General features: G+C 39.9%; 1 protein-coding gene across 9 annotated transcripts in view; it reads right to left on the bottom strand.

The window, feature by feature from the left end:
* The window catches only part of GRIA3 (glutamate ionotropic receptor AMPA type subunit 3), a 271,951-nt gene that overhangs the window by 35,793 nt on the left and 210,805 nt on the right, over nucleotides 1-25,353 (bottom strand). For 8 of the 9 annotated variants that reach the window (XR_011536230.1, XR_011536229.1, XM_070606087.1 and 5 more), the window contains exon 12: nucleotides 20,985-21,183. The exons of the other annotated variant lie outside the window; for it this stretch is intronic. Coding sequence is in view for 6 of the 8 variants with exons in the window: in XM_070606087.1 (XP_070462188.1) it covers nucleotides 20,985-21,183 (199 nt within the window). In the remaining 2 variants the exon portion in view is untranslated. The remainder of the gene's footprint in view (nucleotides 1-20,984; nucleotides 21,184-25,353) is intronic. 9 annotated transcript variants of the gene reach the window in all.

Below are 25,353 nucleotides of genomic sequence, written 5' to 3'. Positions count from 1 at the left end.
TGACTCCCAAGCAATGTATTGCCTCCAAATCAGCCATCACTATTGAACACTCTAGGGTCATTTCCCTCAGCTTGCTAGAGTTCTATTTTTCAATGAAATTTCATCTGCAGCAATCCAGAGCCTATTGCCCTTGACCAATTGAATTTCACTTTCTAATTGTATTTTTATTTTCTATAACTAAGATATTTAAAAGAGAAGTTCAATACTCTTGTTATCCTTAAATCAAATCATTGTAATGTAGAGGCCAATCCTGACAATCTAGGGCCTAGGAAATGAGAGGAACAAATATTTTTCTATTAAGGAGAAAAATCTATCCTGGAATTATAATATTTTGAGTTTCCTCAGTGGTTGTTTCTTTCAGGTCCTTAGAGCAAGAATTATTTTTATACTAAGGGGAAAAAGCAATGAAAAAAAGAAGCAATTTGCTCAAGGATATCAAGAAAAGCCCACATTTTCCATTTAGTGTTTTTTTGGGAGAGCTAGTTTCCCAAAAGGCGAACTGGAACTAATCTGAAGACTTCTCTTAAAGCCAGCTCATCTGTTCTCCATCTGTAGGCAATATATACCTGGGAAGCTACTGATCACTGTTCCTGTGATTCTGATTTAATTGGCCTGAAGTGGGGCCAACATTTAAAAAAACAGCTTCCTAGGTGATTCTAACATTCAATCTGGGTTTAGAGCAATCAACAAAGATTCTGCAACAGCAACAACTAGCTTCCAGTTATCGTAATAAGTATTGACAACGAGAAGGCTACCATTTATTAATCACTTAAGTGCACCAGGAATGGTGCTTCACACTTTACATACGTTATTGTGAATCCTTAAGATGATCTTGTGAAACAAATATTATCCCCATTTTATTGATGAGGTAACTGATGCTTATAGAAGTTAATTTACTGGTTCAAGATAATACAGCTGGTAAAATTTCTAGCCTTGGCCTCTCTCAACTCTGGACTCATTTAACCAACTGCCTACCAGGCATCTCCATTTGGATATCTCATAGGCATCTCCAACTTAGCATGGCCAAAATGCAACTCTTGATTGTCCCCTACCCCCACTTGTTACTCCTCCAGTGGTCTCCATCAGAGGAAACGATGCTACCCTCCAATTCGTCCAGTTGCTCAGGCCAAAATCCTTGCAGTCATCCTTGACTTCTCTCTTTGGTCTCACATTCCACACCCTGTCAGCATAATCTTCAAAATATATTCAAAATCCAACCACTTCTTACCACCTTCACCATAGTCCAACCTAGTCATTTTTCACCTGAAATATCACACTCATTTCGTAAGTGGTCTCCCTGCTCCTCAACTTTCATGCTCTAGCAGTCTGCACTATCCTTTTACACATAAATTCGGTCATGCCATTCCTCTGCTTAAAGCCCTCAAAATGACTTCCTAGCAAACATAGAATAAAATCCAAAGTCCCCACCAGGGCTTAGAAAGCCCAGCCCAACAGACTCTGGTTTGTCTTCACTGCTCTTATCTCTTACCACTCTTTCCCTCTCTCACTTCACTCCAGCCACACAGGCCTTCATCCTTAAACCTATCAACTACATTCCCATGTCAAGGCCTTTACTCAAGCTGTTGCATCTGGAATGCATTTCTTCCCATCCCACTCCACCTCATGTTAGTATGGGTTGTTCCATCATTTCATTCGGGCGTCTGGTCAAATGTCACCTCAGCAGAGCAGCCTTCGTCAATCAGCTGAGATGCAATAGCACTCCCAACATTTTGTCTTGTTGTTTTTTTCATTTCGCTTAACACCAACTGAAACATACATGTTATTTATGTATTTGTTTATTTTTTGTCTCACCCACTACTATGAGCACAAGGCCTTTGTTTTGTTTGAGCACTTAAAACAAGGGCTGTCACATAGAATGTAGTCAATAAAAATGAACTGAATGAATAAATGAATGGTATAACTGAGATCTAAACCAGATCATATGATACCAAAGTCTGTATTCTTAATTGCATTGTCATCGTCTCTCCCAACCCCTTTCACAGCTTAGTAAGATGATAATTCCTAGCTTGCGTAGATGCCAAGTAGCAGAATTAGTACTGAAATCTAAGTCCCTTGGCTTCCAAAACCTGTGCTTTTTATACTACTCCACACTACCTCCCAGTGGAGAAATTGCTAGTGACACCATTGACCAAAATGCCAGTGAATTGATTGAGGTTTACTACTTTGACCTGTCGTTTCAACATGATTTTATGTAGCTTTAATCTCCCTTGGTTTAGCTTTGAAGCCTGTGAAATAAGGCATCAATATAATATAATCAATATAATACTCCACTAGTCTGTCATAAGGCCCTAAATTCCACCATTAGAGATCATGCCTTCTGTTTCACTTAGACAAATTACTTAAATTTCTCTAAGACTCTCATAACTATCTCTGAAAAGAAGATAGAATATTAAATGAGATAATTTACATAAAGCACCAAGAACAGTGCCTGGCATGTAGTAAATCCCCAATAAATTAGACTATGCCATCATGGCAAGTGGGAGGATAACATAACCCATATCCACCACCTTTATATGGTTTGGTTTCTTGGAGACTTTGCACGAGAGGAATACTGGAAGGAAGGGGAATCAAGATAGGTCTTGCGGAGGGCAGGCAAGATGGGATGCCACCCTGATAAGTCAGGGGGCACATGAGGGCATGGGCACATGTGGGTGGTAAGAAGGATGGTGCCAGGTTATTTGCTGTCAGTGCTACTGAGCCACAGACTAGAACCAAAGCTAACTCACTAGATGCTTAGCAAAGAATACCTTATAGGGCCAATTGGAGCCACTAAAATGTTCAATTTCAATATATTCACATTTCACCTTCTGTGGCTCTCAATTTTGAACAGTTGGGTTTAGATTTAAGTCTTTTCCTTCTTGCTGTGTTAGAAGCATTCCGGTAACTATTATTTCTAAAGGCGCTATGCTGATTAAAAAAAGAGTGGCTGGCTGGGGTTTTGTCTGGCAAACACACTGACTGTGAAAGCTGCAGGAAAATTGATTTTCTGGCATTTATTTGTCCTGGCACAAACTCTGTGGCTTGGAAGCTCAAGTTACAGAATTTTCTGGTAATGCAACACGTGGAGGTGACTTCACAAAACGATTAGGTTTCATTAATCTTCACCACTGGGGGCCAAGGCAATGGTCTTTATATGCAAAACAGCAGATAAAACTACTAATTTTCTGTTATTTCATTTAGAGAAGTAGTCAGATAGCCTCTTAGTTTGATGCCCACACTCAAACACCAATCAACATATTTCTTATACCCCCATTCTTCATGCTCATACCTTAAACCCAATCTGTCTTTATTCTGCATTGGCCAGCATGAACACTGTGGAGAAGCCACCCAGTCACCAATGTTCTGCAACAGGCTCGCCTGTCCATGGTGAAATTTGCAGTTGTGTGTTTTCTTTTGTTGCATAGAACAGTGGTTAAGAGCATAGGTTCTGAATTTATGAAGACCTGGCTTTGGTACTTATTACTGTGCGACTTTGGGCAAAACATTTAACCTCACTGAGTCTCAATTTCCTCACCTGAAAAATGGGGATAGTAATAGGACTCACCTCACAGTGTTCTCGCAATGATGAAATGAGAGATTGCTTATAACGAATTTAGCATAACTCTTGAAAACATAGTAAGCACTTAGTGAGTTTCCCTTCCATTCAATAGTTGTATCAGGCAATGTAGTAGATGCTGTAGGGGATGGAGATGTGAAAGGCATGGTCCTTATGCTCAAGAAGCTAAAGGAACTAACAGTTGGAAGCACTGCTCAATAGAAGTTTCTGAAATATTCTATGTCTGTGCTGTCCAATACAGTAGCTTCTAGCCACACATGTCTGTTGAGCACTTGAAATGTGCCTAGTGCCACTGAGAAACTGAATTTTAAATTTAATTTTAGTTAATTTAAGTGTAAATAGTCACATGTGGCTAGTGGGTACCATATTGGATAGTGCAGGCTCCCAGCTTAAGTAAAGGAGAAGGCAGAGAGGTATTAAAAGACAACGAAAAGGCACCAAAAACTACCTTGTCTACTTCACAATATTGTTCTTGTTTGCCCTAATGATGTAAGTGATGGCTGCATCAAATGAGTCTTGCTTGTACCAGTTAGGGGTTGGCTATAGCCTAGTTTGAGGGGCAAAAGAGGAGGAGGCATAACTCCTATCCTATTCAGGGTTAATCTGTAGCTCTTGAATAGCTCGCCCAGTCTGTGTTTGTGGACGGCCTCTCTAGAGAAAGGTAAACTGTATTATTTTTCATGGGCAAAAATCCCTTGGGCATATGCAGGAACTGTTTCCTTTAAATTTATCCTATTTGTATAAAATTGAAAAGAAATGAACTCTTGGGTTTAGGTATGCCATGAGAGAATATTCTTGTTACTGCTGTCCGAGAACTATACTTTCCTTCAAAAGAGCAGATCATTATACAAGGAAATATTTGTGCAAAAAAAATAGAGTATGGTCTCTAAATTTCCACTTAGCCCGATTTTCCCTTTCTGGCTCTGCGAGTTGCTACATTAAGTTGTTTGGACCACCTCTCTCTGATGTTCCTTTCCAAGGGAAGAATTCCAACAGAGGTGGGCAGGCAGATGACAACATTCATGACTTCTCCCAGTTTAAAAAAAAATGGTTCATCCCTGTATCAGCTCTGATAGATAGGTTCAAGAATTGAGTATAATCAAAACTGAAAGTGGTAGAATCTCCAGAGATGCTTTCCTCTAAAAATTCCAAATAGCTTTGTCAAATACTCATTCCAAATGTCTTTGCCTAGCATTTTCAATCTGTGTTACAATTACATTAAGGTCACAAATGTAAATTTGCCTTTTCTGAGTCACCAAAGGGAGGACAGGATCAGCATTTCACATAGAGGTAAGCCTGGAGGAATTAGGCTGAATGTTAATAGTCGTTCAGCTCGGTCACTGTCATACGGTGACCAGGGGCTTGAACCAAGCTGCGTGAAAAGACCCACACTGAAATGACTGCTGTCAAATTGCAGATTTGCAAATTAAACCCCATAAGAAATGAAAAACCAGGAAACGGAATCGTGACCTGAAGCAAAGTTGTTGTTGTTATTTTTAAAGAATCATCTAGAAAACTGGGTTGTTTTATATTCAGGCCTGTGTATTTATTGCCACCATTTAACAGAAGCAAAACCAAAGTATGAAAACTCTCTGAAGTAAACCTAACCAAGCCATTATTTCATTTGACTTGAGTTTCTGATGGATATAGTTATCATCTCTACTCAGTAAAGATCAATAGTCAAACTGCAGAAGGAAGCCATGTTGAATCCTAAAGGATTTAGAAGAGTCAAGGGAACCTGAAAGCTCGTGCATTTCCAAATTTCATGTATTTCTAGTACCTGTGAAACCTGTGGGCTGTGGGATAATTTATTAGCAGTCATTGGTTTGAAATGCATTTCCCTTATCACCAAAGAAATGCAGTAACTTGAAAAACAAGCCCTCTCTATCTCAGGCAAGACCATTATTACCTGTTGCTATTCCAGAAAAGTGGAGTAGGCCAATGACACTTTTTAAAAAAAGTTATGTATTTTTCCCTTAAGACTCTCTTGCTTGCTTCTGTTCCAATTCTGATCAACCAATGGCAGCCCTTTGTCAGCTGGAATGCTCACTGCCCATTACCTCCCACCCTCCGTTCCCACCAGTGTGCCACTAACAGTAGTTAACGCAACAAATTAAAGAATGCCTATGCAGACTCGTAAGTTTTTCAAAGCCCATTAGGATAATCTGTGACTAAGAGTTATCTGGTTTTCTTTTTCATAATTAAGTGTCTTGTTTCTATTAACCCAAGATTTTAAAAATCGTTTGCAAATTTTAATTTCCATCAGACTGACTTTTCCTTCACGGTCCCACATATAAAGACAACAGTATATTTAATTAAGAACCCTCCTAGGCCATCATCTCTCCTTTAGGCCTGCTTTCTTTACCTTCTGCCTCAAATTGCTTGTCAGTGTGGTGGAGAAAGTGGATTTCCTCCCCCCTTCTCCACCTAATGGTAATCTACATTTCTACTGATTTCTATCCAGGTCATTCATTATCCACTCACTGAAAAGTATGGTATTAATGAGAAGCAGGTAGGAGTCATGCTGTCCTCCCCGGGTTTAAATGAATCTTTAAGATGGTACAATCAAACAGATATGCAAAACAGGCCATTAATGCAACCTTAAGTTTAAAAATTTAAACACAAAATCAGGGAATGCAGAACTTTTTAAGTTTTTCTTCGTTTCAGTCTTGGCAACATGGGACAGGCTGAATATATAGTACAGTGTTAGGAAGACATGGATCCAAACGTATTGAAAAAATGACTGATGGTTGTAAGGGAGACTCCAAGATTAGCTAACAGACTTCTGGAATGCTATAACCATACCTAGGTAGATTGGCTCAGTCTCAGTATGTTTTTTGATGCTTTGAGCCTTCCTTTCCCTGGTTTGTGCTGCTTTGCCCAGATAAGAGTATGCCTTCCATCACGTAACAGATGAATTCCTAGAAAAAGCTGTGCCAAGAATTAGATTCATTTTTGAAAATCAAATTTTATTTCTCTATTGATGCATGGGCTGTTTTATGTTTATTTCTAAAAGCCCTCGTCTTAGGTTTCTCTGGCAAGCAATTAATGATCTGTAAACACCAAAATGCACTAGGGAATCTCTGTTTTCCAGGGAAGAATACATTTCTAATGTGAGTAATTACTATTTATTGCTTTTATCAGTTGTGAAATTTCTGATATATGGATTACTTAAGGTAGGGTCCAGCTGTGTTATGTAGCCAAAGGTTTTGGAAGGAAAGGGAAGCCTTAAAGATAACAAATGTTTTTCTTTTTTGAGGAAGATTAGCCCTGAGCTAACTACTGCCAATCCTCCTCCTTTTGCTGAGGAAGACTGGCCCTGAGCTAAGATCCGTGCCCATTTTCCTCCATTTTATACGTGGGATGCCTACCACAGCATGGCTTGCCAAGTGGCACTATGTCCGCACCCGGGACCTGAACTGGCGAACCCCAGGCTGCCGAGAAGCAGAACATGCGCACTTAACTACTGCGCCACCAGGCTGGCCTGGATAAAAAATGGTTTTAACTAGTCCTTGTTAATCTCTGGACTGGCAGAAGGGCAAGCCCAGTAATTGCTGGGAAGACAAAAAAGGCAGTACACAAAGTGAATAAAGACAGGAGGTCCTGGTGCAATGGATACTGTGCCGCATCCCCTAAGTGCCATTGGCCACTGGAAGAGGTATCCATGGTAACAGCAAGGGTCCCAGTGGAACAGAGTGGAAAAAGATCAGACACAAGCCTTACAAAAACCAATCTGGTCTCCATAGAAGAGAGAAAAATTACTGTTCAGTAAGAGGGAGAGTGGAGGTTTTTTTCTGTAGTAATTGAGATCCACACTTTTGTTTGAATAGTGATGGTACCCCGAAGGAGGTTAGGAAGAAGGATGGTCCTCTTAAGTATTCATCAGCATTGCAAATAATTTGTGGTGGGAATACGCTACCTACCTTGTTAACGGTTCCCCACATCAGCTTACCTTATGTCTGAGTCTTAGCACTGCCCACAGCTTACACTGAATAGAAAATTGACCAACTGCCTCTCAACTGACGGCGTGGATGAAGGCTGGGCAACCTGGCCTCTGGGCTGGAAAGCATGTTTCTCCTGTTTGGGAAGCGGAATGTTCCTACTACCACCCTGGTGCATCACACTTGTAATGCTTTTACATTGCATGTAAAAATGGCAATGGCAGTGTAGAATTAACAAAAGGGAGAAAGAGGGAGAAAAGATCACAGCAATCTCAGTTCTTTCTTTAAAACTTAAAGAGCCAGCACTTCAGCCTGGTTACAAATGTCCATTATACCACTCTTGTCTAGAAAGATGGGCCCTCAATAACCCTTCTTGGTAGAGATACTAAAAGGAGGGGTCCAGCTTAAATTCCCCTCACTGATAACCTCCACTTACTCCCAGGAGGCTTCACCCTGCCATACAGGTACTTGGGGCTGTCCACTCAACAAGTCTCCTATGTGGGGAAGGTCAAACCCCTGGTGTCCCTAAGGCCTCTGTAAGAAACAAATGTAATTGCATTGGTTTCCCAATGCCCAGACCCAGCAGGTAAAACAGGAATAGGGAACAGTTGTAAGGAATAGGGAGTGGTACATTAGAAAAGTGCTTCTGGCCAAAGGGCAGGAGTTTCCTGGCTCCTGGTCCGTCTTTTCCTTCTGTAAGAGTTTTAAAATATGTTCCTCTTCCTGATAGGACTTACATTCTCCTAATTCTGAGCCTTTCCTGGTGACCGGCTTCATGTCTACCCAGCTAATGTCCTCTAGGTTGGGAACTTCGAGGCAAGAGCCTCCCTGAAGCCTCTGAAAAGCAACAACAGTATAGAGCTGCCTCATAATAAAAGGCATGGAAAAGGACCCAGAGGGAGGGAGGTGAGGGGTAATGTGGTTAGTAGGAGAGTGCTTTGGCTAACAGACAAGGTTTCAAAGCTCTTGTTACAATTTCTCATTCTGCCCCTTTTCATTTTGAAGGACATTTCTCTTGCTCATAGCTTTGAACCACATTTTAATACTTGAACTTCCCCATGTGAAGGCCAGCTCTTCTGTTTGTCTACCTACTGTCCTCTAGACTGGGGGATTTTGAAGCTTGGGATTCCCTTAAGCTTCTGTGAAAACACCAATACAGCAGCCCTGACCACCTGAGATCCTGCAGGTTAAATGGGAGAAAAAGGTAGGGGGTGCTGGTTGGAGAGTTTCTGTCGTGTTGGCAGAAGAGTTCAAGCTCCTGAGAAATCTCTTTTTTCTGTTCCATTGTTTTCTTGCTCTTTCTGAAATGTCTTGCACCCCTACTTCTTTCCAGATTCTATTGCTTTTGTTTTCCCATGCTGTCTAGCATCTAGGGATGTTCACCAATATTCTTCCAGGTAGGGAAATTTGAGGAAAGAGGTTCTCTAAAGCCTCTCTGAAAGCACTAATATAGCAGCCCTGACCACCCAAGACTCAGGAGGTAAAAGAAGGAAAGAGAAAAGGAGGTAAAGGACAGCTCAAGGAAAGCAGGAGAGCGCCTCTCTCTCCAGGGTAGGAGTTTCTAGTTCCTGGTCCATCTTCTAATTCTGTCCCATTTTTTCCTAAGAAATTTCTTTTACTCAGAGCCTTTACCTAGGTAATTTGTTGTTAGTGCCCTGGAGTCGATTCTGACTCGTAGCAACCCTGTGTACAGCACAGCAGAACCCTGCCCAGACTTTTTGTGCCATCCTCTCCTCTTCCGGTGCTATATCAGATAATGCTTCACTGCTCTTTATAATTTTTAAAATTACTCTTCAAATATTTGAAGACAATCCTAATATATTGTACTGCGGTATATTTTCTTCAGGCTAGTCTCAATTCTTGTGATGTGGGAAATAATTTTGTAAAAAATTGTAGACCAGTCCCTGTAGGTCAGTTCTTTGGGCAATTCCAGATAGGAATGTTTTAAGACAAGATCAACAAAGAACTATAAGACGGCATGGTAGCCCTCTTGACGTCAACTCTAAAAATCTGGAAATGTCCTTCAAGAACCTGTCCCTAACCTTTAATAACTTTCTCTGGATCTGTATTGCATGAATTTATCCAAGCCTCCTTGAATTTATTCATGTTTCTCCTCAATCATTGACCACACTATTCTCAACTTTCTTGTTTGCACAATTGGTTGAAACCCCAGGCCAAGAAAATGAAACAAAAGTGTTCTTCAGGATCTGGCCAATGGGGCGGTTTACTCCCTGAAGCTTTCATATATAATAAACCTCAATTACTTGTTAATAACAATTACCCAAATTGTGATGGTGGGGGTGTGTGTGTGTGTGTCTGGAGGAAAGGCGCAGGATACAAATATTTGGAAATCCAACCCCAAAATTCTGTACAAAGGGGCTTTAATATGATTCTCTTCATGATTACCCCATTCATACTACCACATTCAGGAAAGGGGCTGTTTATTTTGGCTGAACTAATGTCTAATATAGCGGGGTTGTTTTTAAATCTGGAAGGTTGGTAATGAAATCTTCTTTCATTTGCTATTATTTACCAAAGCATAGATGGATTTTGCTTTTCAAAATTGGTTCCTCAAACTCATTTAAAAGGAAGCAAAGTAAATCTATGGAGAGTCTCTTTTTAATGAACCTCATCTTCATATGCAAAATAAGAATTATGGAGTTAGAAATAAGACAGTGCTCAGAGCACCTCGGTCTGAAGCAATGATTTCCAGTTTACCTTTTATAGTCTATATATTGATTTCTATGATGATGCTATTGTTTCAGAGCAATAAATTTTTTCTTGGAAACTATTTTTTCCATCTTAAACTCCCTCCCCTGCAAACATATATACATATACTACTTTGTGGAAACAAATTTCAGTGTGAACCCTATAGAGAACTAACAGTTCCTCAGTCAACATGATATAAAGCCATGGTCTTCTTTATTTGTTATTATTATTTTTTTGGTCACAAATATATTCTTACATACCCCTTGAACTATTTTTGAATTCTCTTTTCTCTCCAAATATTTTTAAAATGCCCCTTTCTCCAGAGACCTTTCCTGATTAACTCACATGACTCTTTTATTGTGTGCATACTGGACCCAGGGATCTGGATGGCATCTCCTATTTATTCCCAAAGTGTCTAGGGCAGGGTTCTTTACCCAATGGTGTGAAAAATCAATGTTACTGAACGATACGAGAAATAGTCTGTAACCCAGACCAGAGACTCAAAGAAAATAAAATTGAAAGTCAAATAAATCAGGCTGTGAACACATAAGAATTTTCATAGAACTGGGAAGTAAGACTCTGTTGTGGAATTCAGGTTTCTTTAGGCAAAGCAGCTAACCACCTCCAAGAACATGTTCATTAGGGCATCAGGGAGTGTGCAGATAGATCAGTTTTGGGGATAACATACAGACAGACGCCTACAATCAAACTGGAGAGAAATGCAATAGATCATCTCTATCCAAGCCCCTCCCTTCAGACAGGTAACATTCTAAACCATTTAGAACAGGAGGGTGATGGGTTTCATTTTATCATCCATCACCTGCATTCTAGTGCAATCTTGCTTGGGCACCAGAGTTGCAGCCCAAATACAGAAAGAGGAAGCATGCTCCCCTAAGATTTCGCTACAAGCTGGAATCACTAGCTAAAATATCCAGGACTCTCTGTACATATGTGTGGTATAAACAGGACTTTATGTCTTTTTCAACACACACATACACATACATTCTTCTCAACTTCAGTCATGTATCAAGATGAAACTTTATGATATTAACTAAAGTTCTGTCCCCAACACCAGTTACCTAGAGACCCTCTTCCTATTGGAACAGAGGCATCTATGGCCTAAGAGATTAGGATTGCTTGAGCAGGAATAAGAAAAAAACAGAACAGAAAATGCCCTCATCTTTTGTTTCAAAATAGACTTGAAAAAAGTTATAGCAGATAAACATAAAATTACCATACTATCTAGCAATTCCACACCCAGGTATATAGCAAAAAGAATTGAAAGCAGGGATTGAAACAGATGTTTGTACACCAATGTTCATTGCAGCATTATTTACAATAGCCAAAAGATGTAAACAACCCAAGCATCCATTAAAAGATGAATGGACAAGCAAAATGTGGTATATTTATATACGCAATGATATATTAATTCAGCCATAAAAAGGAATGAAGTTCTGACACATGCTACAATATGGATGAACCCTGAAGACATTGTGCTAAATGAAATAAGCCAGACATAAAAAGACAAATATTGTACGATTTCATTCAGATTCATAGAGACAAAAAGCAGAATAACGGTGTTACCAGGGGCTGTGGAAGTGGGGGGAGGGCAGTTGTTGATGAATGGTTACAGAGTTTCTGTTTGAGGTCATGAAAGTGTTTTCGAAATAGACAGTGGCGATGGTTGCACAACATTGTGAATGTAATTAATGCCACTGAATTGCATACTTAAAAATGGTTAAAATGGCAAATTTTATGTAATATATATTTTATTATAATTTAAAAAATTAATGTAATATACCAAACCCCATTGAATTGTACATTTCAAATAGGTGAATTGTATGATATGTGAATTGTATGTCAATAAAATTGTTTTTAAAAGTTATAGCAGAGACAACATCATCTCGAAAGCAAAGTTTTAGATTAGTAAGAGCCAGGCTTTTTGAGAAAAAAAGAAAAGTTTTTGTTTTAAAATTCTAAGGCCTAAGTATAACAAGGGAAATGTGAATTTTGTGCCATACTCAATAAATTGGAAAGCAGATGGATAAAGAGCCAGACTAATTACCCCTGGAGGCCAGATAAACGCTGAGGCAGAGAGGAATGTAAAGTCAGAAGTAGATATAAATCTATGAGAAAGGTCTCTGTGCCCTGCCCTCCCTACCCCAGCTCTCCAAAAGGGAGAGGTATGATGGGACTCCTAGCTAGATTTGAGGATCCCAGGGCTAAAGGAATGAAGCCTCACTTCCCAGGGTATCGCATAGGGATGATGAATCTAAGAGAAGAGCCTACACCTAGCTTGGTACTGGTGTGGTAGAATAGCAATGGCTACATGAGGCCTCTAGGAGGAAGGAGCTGGGAGAAGTCTGAGTGTCCCCAGGCTGGTAGAAGGAGAGAAACTGACTTTTCCAGTAGCCCTACAATGAAAGAGAGAGAGAGAGACAGAGAGGCAGACAGACAGACAGACAGACAGACACACACACACACACACACACACACACACACAGAATGAACCAGAATAAATGCAGAGTCAGGTCTGCAGAGGTCTTGTGCCTGGATCAGGGGATGCTGCAGCAAATGTTACTGAAGCTTTGGATGGTTACAGCTCAGTGGATGCCTGGAAGTGATCATGAGGATTTGGGGTTAGATGGCTGCCCCTGATGCCATGATGCCATGTAAACTCCCTAGAACTTGGATGTCATCCCAGGGAGGAGGGAGTGAGCAATCCTGAAGTGACTAGGAAATCACTAAATTTGCTTGAATTTATCTGGATGTATCTTTTCTGCCATGTGTCAAAAATGAGATGCCAGTTACAGGAAGATAAAGAAAGTTATGTTTTTGCAAAATGGAGTTAGTAACCTGTGAAAATATACCTCTACCATAGAACCATCTTCTAGGAAGACAGCAATAAGACACAGTAAAGGCATGAATTATTAGGGGCTTCTGGACTTTACAATTTTTTTGAGGATTAACCTTAAGACTTCTTATTTCCCCGCTTGGAAGAATTTCCTAACCAGTCCTAGTGTACCTTTTCAGCCTTCGTTACTACAGTTTAACAGGTATCCTCAGATCATTTAAGGAATGTAGGACTTACAGATTTCATTAGTGATCACTGAAGAGGACGGCCAAAAATCTGAGAGTCATCCTTGGTTCTTCCCTTTTGGTCACAAATCCTGTCCAATCCATGAGCAAATTCTGTGACTTTACCTCCAAAATATATCTTAACTCTGAGCACTTTACACAACCTCCATTACTATAACTCTAGTATGGAATTCCATTTTTCAGCCACACTGGTCTTCTTCCTGTCCCTTAAACATGCCAGGATTATTCCTGCCCCCGGACCTTTGCACTTATTATTCCTTCTGTTTGGAATACTCTTCCATCAGATTTTCACTTGGCTAACTCTTCTTACCATTCAGGTCTCTAATTTAATGTTACCTCCTTCAAGAGGCTTTCCCTGAACTCCCTCCCTCCCAAACTCCCAGTTAAAATAGTCTTTGACCCCAAGTCATTCTCTATCATAATGCCCTATAGCACTCACTGGTACCTGAAATTATTTCATACCTCTATTTGTTTACATGTTTATTATTTGTCTCCTTCCCACAGAATGCAAGCTCCTTGAAGGTAGGAGGTTCTGTCATGTTTGCCCTACTGTATCCCTGGTGCCGAACTTGGTAATGATAGACACTCAATATTTATTTACTCACTGTTTAAAAATGTAGAAGATGTTGAAGACTGGAATGAATCTAACCACAGGACATCACCTAGTAGCCTTTTTGAAAAAAAAAACATTCATATCAAGGTTTCATTTATGTGAGTTGCTTTTTCCTTTCAGAAGCAGAGTGCAACCAAGCATTCCAGTTAACTGAATGTTCTTGTTAGTTGACTTCAAGTAAGTTGAAATTTTACTTGATCCTCAGGGTCAAGTTTTTAGACTTTTGCATGGTGATGAAGGAGAATTATAAATAATTAACCTGCGTAGGTTTGCCAGGTGAATTCAAGGAGAGTCTAATTGAACAGATGGACCCCAGTCCTCTAACTGGAAGGCTCTTAGCTGATTTGACTTTGTCAGATAAGAAAAGAAAGTGAAGTCCTGAGATGAGTTCCTCTAGGGAGGGGAGTTTCAGAGTTCTCACAAAGATCTGGGAGTCCTGTGTGATGTTAATTACCCTGGTGTTGTCTGAGAAGAGTTGGCAGCCTCAAAGGGAAGGAGGACTTAACCGCCTTAGGCTTTCTGGGCTGTGAAATGCTCTCATAAGCAAGTAGGTTACCTGGGAGGACTAACGGAGATAGGCTAATGAAATCCATATGGTTGGTTACTTTGGGCAGATGGCCTGCATGGCACCTTGGAAGCACCTGAAGTTTCTAGGTGGTCTTCAAGGGCAGCTCTAAAGTGTACATGATGAAGTTGTTGAATCTGCGGGCCACAAAGGACTGGCTAAAGATAGACTGAGTAGGAGATGAGGTTAGTAGTATTTTATGATAGAGTAGGAAGGGGATCAGGAGGATGGAGGAAGGATATTAGTAAGCTTTCTCTCTCCTTCCAAAGCCAGGAAAGAACCCACCTCTCTTTCACTGACCCAGCAGAGATTATTTTATTTCTCAGAAGCACCCCTCCCTCACGTCTCCACAGAGCCTTCTCTGGACAGTCTTTATGCTTTAGTTGCTCTATTGCTGGGCCCTTTTCCTAAAGTCTGCTGGGATTTGTAGAACCCTTCACACTTTTAAAGAGCTTTTTGTGATATTATCCTCTTACCAACCCCATAGAGAAGGTAGAGCAGAGAATATTCCCCTTGATAGATGAGGAAACTGAGACCAAATGCCCCTTACCCAAAGAAAAACAAGAAAATCATCAGTGGATGTGGAACTAGAAATCATTTTCATTTACTCTCCTGTTCTTTCCAGTTCTATCCACGCCATGACATACCCTTGGCATATCAGAAACTATAACGAGCCATGATTGCTGCATTTGTGGCATTCACTCTAGTTTTATGGATGTCTTCCTTTTCTTTGCCTTCTTGGCTCCTTTTGAGGTTGCCAGAGCATAGAAAAATGTCGTTTAAAAGTGTTTACAGGTTTCCTTTTCTAACTGACCCACCCAAGAGAATAAAAACAAAAATCAACCAGGAGATGATACAGATGCCTTAACATGTGCTGCACTAGAGGCTTGATTCATGCATAACATCCCATGTTTCTGGAATACTCACACCAGAAAGGCATTGAGATGGAATGGAAAGAGAACCCCATCTGGACTTAGAGCATCAACATGTACTCAGAGCTCTGGCTCTTCCTCATTGAGCTGAGTGACGTTTGGCAAGTCATAATGTCATCTTGCCTCAAGTGTTTCTTTTAGGAAGTAATAATACCTGTTCCGGTTATATGACAGGATTGTTGTGTGAATTGAATATTGTAAAACATGAGAATATGTGTTGAAAATTGACAGCCCACTAGATTGTGAGCTCCCAGAGGGTAGGGGTCATTTCTGTTTTATTTATCACCTAGTTGACCTTCCTGCTGGGGTTATGGAGAATCATTAACCCTACTGTTATTCGCCATGAGCACACCCATAGATTGGGACACGCTGGGAGGTAGCTCCATAGAAACAAACACTGTCAGCTACCCTGGACGGCTGATCATCAAGTTCTCTGAGAAGCCTGTATTTTAAGTCAATCTATCCCCCAAAATAACCTCCAAATGCAGTGAAAAAAACCTGCCTAGGTATTTTCATGTGATTCGGCAAAAGACAGAAATTTAATTTTGTTTACAGAGATGGAGCCTCAGTGCTTAGCCTGGAGCTTGACACATAGAACATGCTCAGAAAATAAGAACAGTTAATGAAAGAGTGATGAATAAATAATGGAATCTAGGGTATTATTATTAGTCTGTCTTTGTTGCCACATGTTCTCCTTTCTCTTGTAGACAGATATTAGGTGTGTTGTCAGTTGTGTGGATCGTTGTCAGGTCAACCTCTACGCCCTTGAAGAGTGTCCTTTCTACCCAGATTGAGACTTGCCTGCAAGGAAGACCTATGGAACCACAGATCCCTGACTGCTAAGGGATGGGAAAGGCCCACACCTGTCTGAAGGGATCTTTCCCTCTTCCAGAGGCCTGTTTGGCCAGGCCTCAGCATCTTCACCTTGTACCTGCCGCTCCACATCCAGTCTTTACCTGTAAGTTCTATGAGTCTTTCTGTGTAAAGTATTATATGGCATAGGAAAGCAAGATTTTTTTTGATAAGGCGGAATCAAAACAGCCTTGTCAAAAAAAAAAAATCTTAAAAAAAAATTACCAAGAAGTGTATACAACAAATGTCTCTGACCTACCATTCCTTGGTGTCAACTCATTTCTTGCTGCTGCTATTATGCCTTCCCTACTGTGTGTGGCTTGGCTGTGTCCCCAAACATTTGGTCACATCATATGTGTCTTCCAACTAATTAAATTTGGTTGCAGTTGTCCAGGTATATTGTCTGTCAAGATCTCAAAGTCACCATAGTGCTCAGTGAGAAAATTTTTAACAAAAGAATTTTTACATTTTGATGTGTCTCCTAAGGCTGGGGGATGGGTTAAGGAGTAAGGGAGGTCTACCGTTTACATAGCTCAGTTGTAATGAAGCCTAAAGATTAATGGTTAGTTTTCTTGTCATGTCAAAATGTCAACATGCTCAGCATAGGTGAATTTGTGGAGACATTTCTCTCCTTTTCTCATATATTTCAAAAGCCCTATATTAGATAAACAATAAATGTTGAAATGTGGATTCCAACTGAAAATGCTTGTGTGTGTGTGTGTGTGTGTGTGAAAGAGAGAGAGAGAGAGATTCTGAATGTATAAGCAGAATCTAAATACTATGAGCAGGGACTGCTTCCCAAATCAGTTTGGGGGGTTCTTCTATTTGCCACCTGCATTTAAAACAAATTAAAAATTAAAATGACCGATGACAACAGTAATAGAGTCTAGAGTTGAGACAAAACATTCTCCATGAGTAATTCAACTGTGCTTCATGGGGCTGCAACTCCAAAGACAGGACAGTCCCCTCCGTGGTCTCCAGATAAAGTTCAATTCTTCTGTACTGCCTAGGGTATTGGAGCAAGTCACGTCTCTCCCCACTCCTCTCCTTTTATATTTATTTTCTTAAAGGGGTTTAAATTAGTATTAAACATTTCATTTTAAAAAGGAACCTCTTTTTGTCCCCTGAACTATCTTCAATGGGGATATGGCCAAGTATCTGGAAGAGAAATCAAGCATTGTAGTGGTCTTCTAATATTTCCAGGGGTCTGAAAGCAGAGAGAATTTTGGAATTGCTTTTTCTCCCCAGTGCTACTTTTTAACATGAATCTGTATTGGGTTGAATTTCCAAAACTGAGTGGAGAATGATCGATCATTTTGGTGCAGCTTTCCAAATCATAATGGTGTTTCTCTGAGCAAGGACAATAAAGCTGTAGACATGTTTTTTAGCATGGGTGCCTCCACCTCTGATTGAGACATTTAGTTTTGGAGCTACTGTCTAAGGAAATCGGTTTTCAAGTTAAGAGGGTTGATGGTAATATTTCAGATATCTCTTCAGCTTCATGCACTTCCCTCAGTCCCTCCTTGCTTTTCCTGATGGAACATGTCCCTCTGTCCAGTGACTTTATGTAATTGTAAGATAACAGCTAAGGGTAGCTCAAAAAATGAGAGAAACAAAGGAATCCTTTAAAAATACCATCATTTTAGTGGCAGCCTTACCCAGGATGAGTAAAAATGTCTGCAGGGCAATTCGAAAGAAATTTTATTTTATTTATTTCTCTCTCTTAGTAGAAGAACTAGAGGGTTGGCCCCAGGCTGTTTTATGGTATTACTATTTGGTCCCTGTGGTTTTAGTATGCAGTGAGAATGGGAAGTAACGAGCTCATGTTATGTTTGTAAATGTTGCACGTGATCTTGTTTTATCCTCTAAAGTTCAGAAGGCTTGACATCAGACGTCCCTGATTTTTTTGTGTATGGAGGAGTTACTGTTCTTAAAATTGTCTTGAGATCATTGAGGGTTGAGGGGGAAGTGACCTGCTATGGCAGTCAAGTCCCTGAGTGAGAGATGATGTGTTCCTGCCGGCTGCCTTCTCTGGTCTATGGGGTTCAAGAAGGGGTAGAGGAGAGGACATAGAGAGGATAAATGGCTTGGAGACCAATTGGTTGGCCCCCCTGTATTATATGAATACCAAGCATACCCTTTGTTAGGTTTACATAACTTTTTCGGTACAAGGAGGCTAAAAGAGTTGACTTTTCTATAGTGCTCAGTTCCACTTTTAGATCATCAACTTTAGTGTCCTGCCCTGAAGAACTTACCCACAGAATTCTAATGCTGTTACCAGCAACCAGTTGGAGGGAAAGAAAAAGTGGCATGCAGGAATTAGAAAATGATTTGCACTTCCTTATAGCTAGAAATATCCAGCTCCTTCTCTAATCAGATTTTCAAAACAGCTCCATTTCCATACGAATTACTTATTGGCTATAAAGGTTACCAGGAATTGGTGAGCATTAGAAACTGCAAACCAATTAGAATGTGGCAATAGCATTGCTCAGAATTAAATGTTGATTCAAATTGGCTTTGGTAATAAGATGCTCTTTAATGAAACCATCATCGAATGGATTAGTAGATGCTTTCCTGGTTTTTGACAAAGACACAAAATGAGTGGGGATGGAATCTGGGCATAGAGACAGTGACTGGTCACTCTTTTTTTTTTTTTTTTAGAAGCTTAGCCCTGCGCTAACTACTGCCAATCCTCCTCTTTTTGCTGAGGAAGACTGGCCCTGACTAACATCCATGCCCATCTTCCTCTACTTTCTATGTGGGACGCCTACCACAGCATGGCTTTTGCCAAGTGGTGCCATGTCCGCACCCAGGATCTGAACTGGCGAATCCTGGGCCGCAGAGAAGCAGAATGTGCGAACTTAACCATTGCGCCACGGGGCCAGCCCCATGGTCACACTTTCAAGCCTTTGTGCCAATAAATCTTCCCAGAGAGCCTCCTTTGCCTGCTATTTGGATGAATGGCCTTCGAAAGCTTAATGGGAATTGATGCCATCTATTGATTACCATTTAAAGCACACCTTCCTAATTTCTAATCGTTGTTTAAGGAAAAATGTTTTCCAGTGGAACAAGTATCTCTTATCAGAGAGTTCAAGTCTGGTGTCTTGATAACCTAAGCAACTTGATGCCTATTGGGATGGTGAACATAAGCCCTGTTGAGGTGATACCAAACCAGATTTTCATGGAGCTGATTATTTGCCGACTACTCAACAGATGGAAATCCCAGGTTTCCTAACCTGAAATGTGTGAGTGATTTCATGGGGGCAGGGGACTATTCCCAGATAAACTTCTGGGACTGCCATAGTAGTGAGGGTCAAGGCCAGGTTAGCTGCAGAGGGACTTCATATTATTTTAATGCTTCCAATACTGGGCCCCTCTCCCTGGTTGGGGATTATGACCTGCTTGATAAACAGCGGTAGGGGTAAGACAGGGATATCCTGAGCCAATAAGAATTCTTGGAAGGGTCTGAGAACTTATCTTTTCTCTTTCAGGGAATGAAAACAATTTTTAACTAATTGCTATAATTTCAAGAAACATACTTCGCCTGGTTTCCCATGAAACAGTTGGACAAATCTCATGATAATACATGAAGAAATATGTTTCTTACTGATTTCTTAAAACGGGCTGGTTTAGAACTAACATTTATTTACTCTGGACCTTTGAGGAAAAGTCAGCAGTTATACCTGCCATTCAAAAACTTGATTACCAGTGGGAGAGAGCGACTAAATTTTTCATCTCTACCTACTACACAAGTGGCTTCCGGATCATTGCTAAAACCAGTTACAGTGGTTATAGTAGCAGGCAGTGGTAGCGTATAGAACAGGTCCATTTTCTAATGGAAACCACCATGTTTTCTTGGTTGGGGCAACTGAAAAAACATTTGAGTTCTTAAATACTCTATTGATAGCCTTTCTTATAGTCCAGTTGCTACAGAACAAAGATCTTGATAGTTTATGTTAAAGTGGTTTGGCCCTCATATTATCCTTTTATAATTTTCTGCTTTGACCTCCTTTCATCTTTCCCCTTGACAGTGTTGATACTTTGCTAACTTTTGTTAGTGAACTACTTGCTCTTTCCTTACTAAGATTTGGTCTATCGGGGGATGGAGGGGAGGGAATAAGTCTACTCAAGAAATTAAAGCAATTATCAGCTTCCCTGGAAATTGAATTATCAGCATGTACATGAATACTTGAAACAACTGTAATACATTTCAATAGGAAACTAACGTCTAAAATAGAATATGTAATTTTATAGTCCATCACTCCTCAGAGTCTTAGTCAGAGTCAATTACCTAACTTCTGTGAACTGCTGAGACATAAAATCACTGCTTTTGTAAAAGCTAGAAAGGAGAAAAGATATTATTTAGTTCAATCCCCTCATTATTCAAGTAAGGGGACCGACACCAAAAGAAGTGAAATGACTTGCCCAAGGACAAACAATCACTTTGTGGCAGGGTTGGAATTCAAAGCTGGGAGTTCAAACTTGTGTTCTCGACATACCACTTGTTATGTCGCACATTGAGTCAGTTCTAAAGGAAAATGAATTAGGTCACAAACCAAGTAGAGCTGTATTTATGTTACTCTACTTTGATAACATTCCCATCCTTTCCCAACCCTCCCTTAAAATTACTGTGAATTTGCCTTTGTGAGATGATAAAATAAAAACCAGAAGGCCCAATTAACTGTGAGGCACTTACTCTGAAAAACTCTTTTGTCGAGCCCGAGTCCAGGGTCCCATATGCAATTTCAGTCTGCTTAGCTAAGTCTTCAGCGCTCTCTATGGGAGAAACCATCCTCTCCACAGTCAGGAAAGCAGCAAGATTGGCAGTATAGGAAGAAATTATGATCAGGGTGAAGAACCACCAAACCCCTCCAACAATGCGCCCGGAGAGTGATCTACAAAACAAAACAAAGACCAATCCAGACCCAGAGGGGCCAGGTTTCAGTTCAAGAAATCCTTATCTTTATTTCTGGAAAGAGGAGTGGTTTCAGTGTAGCTGATGAAGAAGAAAAGTAAACATAAGGGAATTAACACATCAAACAAAAGTAACACATTAACAACAATACCCCATGTCATGATGGCATATGATGATGGTACATGCATAATGCTCTTCAGGCCTATACAGGTTTGAAAGCAAGATCTTTTTTTAATTCAGGAAAAAATATCTTTTTTTTTTTTTTTTACCAGCTCCTGCTTACACATAATAATTGTACTTATCAGATTCTCCTCCTATGAGCTTTGCTGGGAACACTGGTGGAAGCCTGCTCTATTTCCTTTAAGGCAAGTGGTTCTCAGCCTTGCCTGTACGTTAGAATCACCAGGGATCATTAAAAAAAATTCTCATGCTCAGGCCCACCCAAGATCAATTAAATCAGAACCTGGGAGGTGGGACCCAGACACATATATTTTCTAAAGCTCGCCAAGTGATTACTATGCACAGCCAAGGTTGAGAACTGCTGATATAAGGTGATGCCATGGGAGAAACACAGAGTCAAAAACCTTTACATATTTGAAGAGAAATGGGTAGGTGCCAATAAATGAGCACTATTTACTGTGAGTTTAATAAATTTAATAAAGACATTGCCATTTTGTGGAGTTGGTCACCAATGAGGCAAGGAGCCATAAAATAATATTTATTATCATCTTCATGTAAGTAACTAGTGGGGCTCAGGAGCTTAGCTCCAGAGATGGAAGCACTTCTCTTTTGCAAAATGAGCCTCAGCACACAGGACAGGCCTCAAATGAAGTAGGAAACTACCTGTGTAATAGGATTTGAGAGGCAGTAAAAGGTTTGTTTCCTCTATGCGCCCCCCACCCCGTCAATAACCAAAAAACCTCAAAGCATCCTCATTGCCCTGCCATAGAAATTCTTACTATTGGAATCATCCTCTGCATTTTCTTCAGGCTTGGTCAAAGTCTAAGACTTTACTTCAACAGCACCCATTATCACATTATCCTGGATTAGTCTATCCAATTAGTACAGAATGGGACAGAGGATGGGTAAGTTTTAATATGGGGAAACTTTTGTTCCTAAACTAACTGTGCAATACCTGGAATCTTCGTTAAAATGCAGATTCAGAATATCTGAGTGCTCAAGAATCTGCACTTCTTAAGCATTACGGGTGATTACAGTGGTCTGTAGACCAAACTTAGAAAAACTGTTCTTCTACATCAGTGATTCTCAACTCTGCCTGCACATTGATATCATCTGGGGAACTTGACACAAAACAACAAAAACACATGTCTAGGCTCCACCCTAGACCAATTCAATCAGAACCTCTGGGAGTTGGGCCTAAGCAGCATTTTTTTTCCTTTTTGCTGAGGAAGATTAGCCCTCAGCTAACATATGTGCCAATCTTCCTCTATTTTGTATGTGGGTCACTACCTCAGCATGGTTGACAAGCGGTGTAGGTGTGTGCCCAGGATCCAAACCCATAAACTGGGCTGCCAAAGTGGAGTGTAGATCTTAGACACTATGCCACGGGGCTGGCCCCAGCAGCAGCATTTTTGTAAAGCTCTGGTGCAGCCATGATTGTGAGTCATGGTCCGACATCATGAGTGCTACCCAGGGAGAGGGCCTATGGGAAGTTAGGGGGCAAAGTGAGGGCATTGAATGCTCAGTGATGGGTAATGGCTTGTATTGAGGAAACTTCATCACTTTCACAATGCTGCTGAAGGCTGGCTGCAGAAATGAAAATCTGGTCCCTAGATTTTATAAAACATTGTCACGTGATCCCTAGGATGGTTCTGCTCTGTGGCAGATCCCTATCCTGGCTAGGTTATGTTCTTTCATGCCCAGAGAAGGTCCCAGGAAAGAACCCACTCTGTCATAAAGTCAAGAATACATGTGGGAGCCTGGCACATCTCCAGGCTCTGTGGGAAGAGGGCAGTTCTGGGCTGAAAACTGGCAAATCAAGTTCTTCTCTGTCTATACTCACATTTTACCACTTTAAAGTAAGTTTAAATTCCTGTGTCCCAAGATAACCATTTTTGAGCCTCTGGAAAATTCAGTTGTTTTAGATTTTACGCTTTGACCAAATAATTTTGACAGGTGTTTTGATAAATACTGTTCTTTATTGATTAACTATAATAAAAGTACTTGATTTTTTAAAAGTCTGTAATTCCTGTTGGTCCTGGATACTTAAAACTATTCTTATTTATTTATTTCTGAACATAATTACTTTTAGCTTTTTGGCTGTGAAAACCTGCTTTGCAACAGAATTTTTCTAACTGATAGTTATACTCTCTCAGGATTTTATCTGGGAACATTTCTCTTTTAATCAGAAGAGGTGAAAACATCTGGATGAGTCAGAGGGAATGTCACACTCCTGAACGCTAAAAGTGTACAGAATATTTCAATTATGAATTTGGACCTTTCATTGTCTTTCTTCATTGTTGCCATATACATTTAATTTTTTCTGGGCTGATCTGACTCTGGAAATAATCTTACTGTCTAAAAGATAAATGCTCCAAAGTAGTATCCGTAGTAATAGGGTGATAAAAATGATAACATAATAGCTAACTCTTAGTGAGCACCTCCTATGTGCCAGACTCTATTCTAATAGCTTTATACGTATCGACTCTTTTAATTCTCTATCCCTATGGTTAGGTACTATTCTACAGATAAGAAAATGGAGGAATTCCACAGATAAAGAAACCGAGTCGCAGAGAGGAGAAATAGGAAATAAATCATCTATACTTACACAACAGGAAAGAAATGCCCACTTTTTTGTATAGAATACTCATATTTTGTATAAGAAAACCTAGAATTGTGTGTAAATTATAGAAGGTGCGATTTTCCTATAAACACTGAGAAATATAGTTGCAGGAAAACCAAACATGTTTGGAAAATTATTGTTTGTTATCTGTTGTTCATTTGGAATGGAGTAGTGAATGTCATCCTTATTTGGAATGATGGAGTTTTACTGAGACCAAGGGGAAAACTGATTTTGCAGTATTTCCAGAATCATTGTTTGGTATGGAAAGGGGTGCATTCTGCTGCTGTGAATACTAATAGTAGTTAATGTATTGTCTACTTGAAATGCGGAGAAAATACAGTAATTTATGGAAATTGCACTTCTGTCATTATATTGAGACTAATGGACTGTTACTGTGTCTGTATGATCTAAAATCAAGCCATAATCTGGTTATTTTGGCCACTTTAATAACTGACTCAGATAATCATATTGTTGATCTGTATGATTCAGCTGAGACTGGCTGTTGACATGACTGAAAATAAACTTATATGCAAAATGGTCATTTTCTCGACCTCTTGTCTACATGGCTGTTGGCTTTGGCAATTACGTGGTTAATATTGTGACATGCCTGTGCATGGAGAATTTTGGTGACTATCCACATAGAAATGGTATAATAGTATCTACAAGCCTCAGCATAGATGGAACAAGGAGCTTCCTTGGAATCAGTGTTGAATGCAGAAGCTTGCATTGAATATTCTCTCCTCAAGACAGTAGTAGCTTTGACAAAAGTCTTGGTGGAATTTCTACCACTTTCTTCCCTTGTATGGCATAGATGTCTAAATCCTTTCACTGAGAAAATGTGTAGTGGAACTCATCGAGAAGAAACTCTATAAGATTTTTTACATTTCCTTTTTCTCATTAGTGAATCTATAGCCATTTAAGCCCACATTTCACATGGAGGCTATATAAAAAGTGACTGATGGGTCAGCCCAATCACATTTTTTAAAGGATCTATTAAAACAAGACAAGACTTTATAGTTGAGTTAAAAAGACCTGTCATTTTCCAGTATCTTTCCCTCCGGTAATGCAGTTTCAAAATGTTTAACATTCATTTCAAATAGTTTTGTTGCACAAGACAGATTCTGAGGTTGGCATAATGAAATGGCTGTAAAATGCTGCACATTTAGTATTTATAAAAATGCATTATAAGGAGCATATCCTACCTTTTGAAGAAATGTAAGAGGAGGAGTGAAGTTAATGAAAGTAAATTAGCAACAAGAGAAAAACAGACATAAAAACATTGCAAAATAATGAACAGTACTCTTGTTATCTGTAATCACTCAGAAACTAGAGTTTCTGAGTTAATAA

This window comes from Equus przewalskii, chromosome X (genome assembly GCF_037783145.1).
Source record: "Equus przewalskii isolate Varuska chromosome X, EquPr2, whole genome shotgun sequence".
In the NCBI taxonomy this organism is placed as follows: Eukaryota; Metazoa; Chordata; class Mammalia; order Perissodactyla; family Equidae; genus Equus; species Equus przewalskii.
This window is presented reverse-complemented; position numbering and strand designations above follow the sequence as displayed.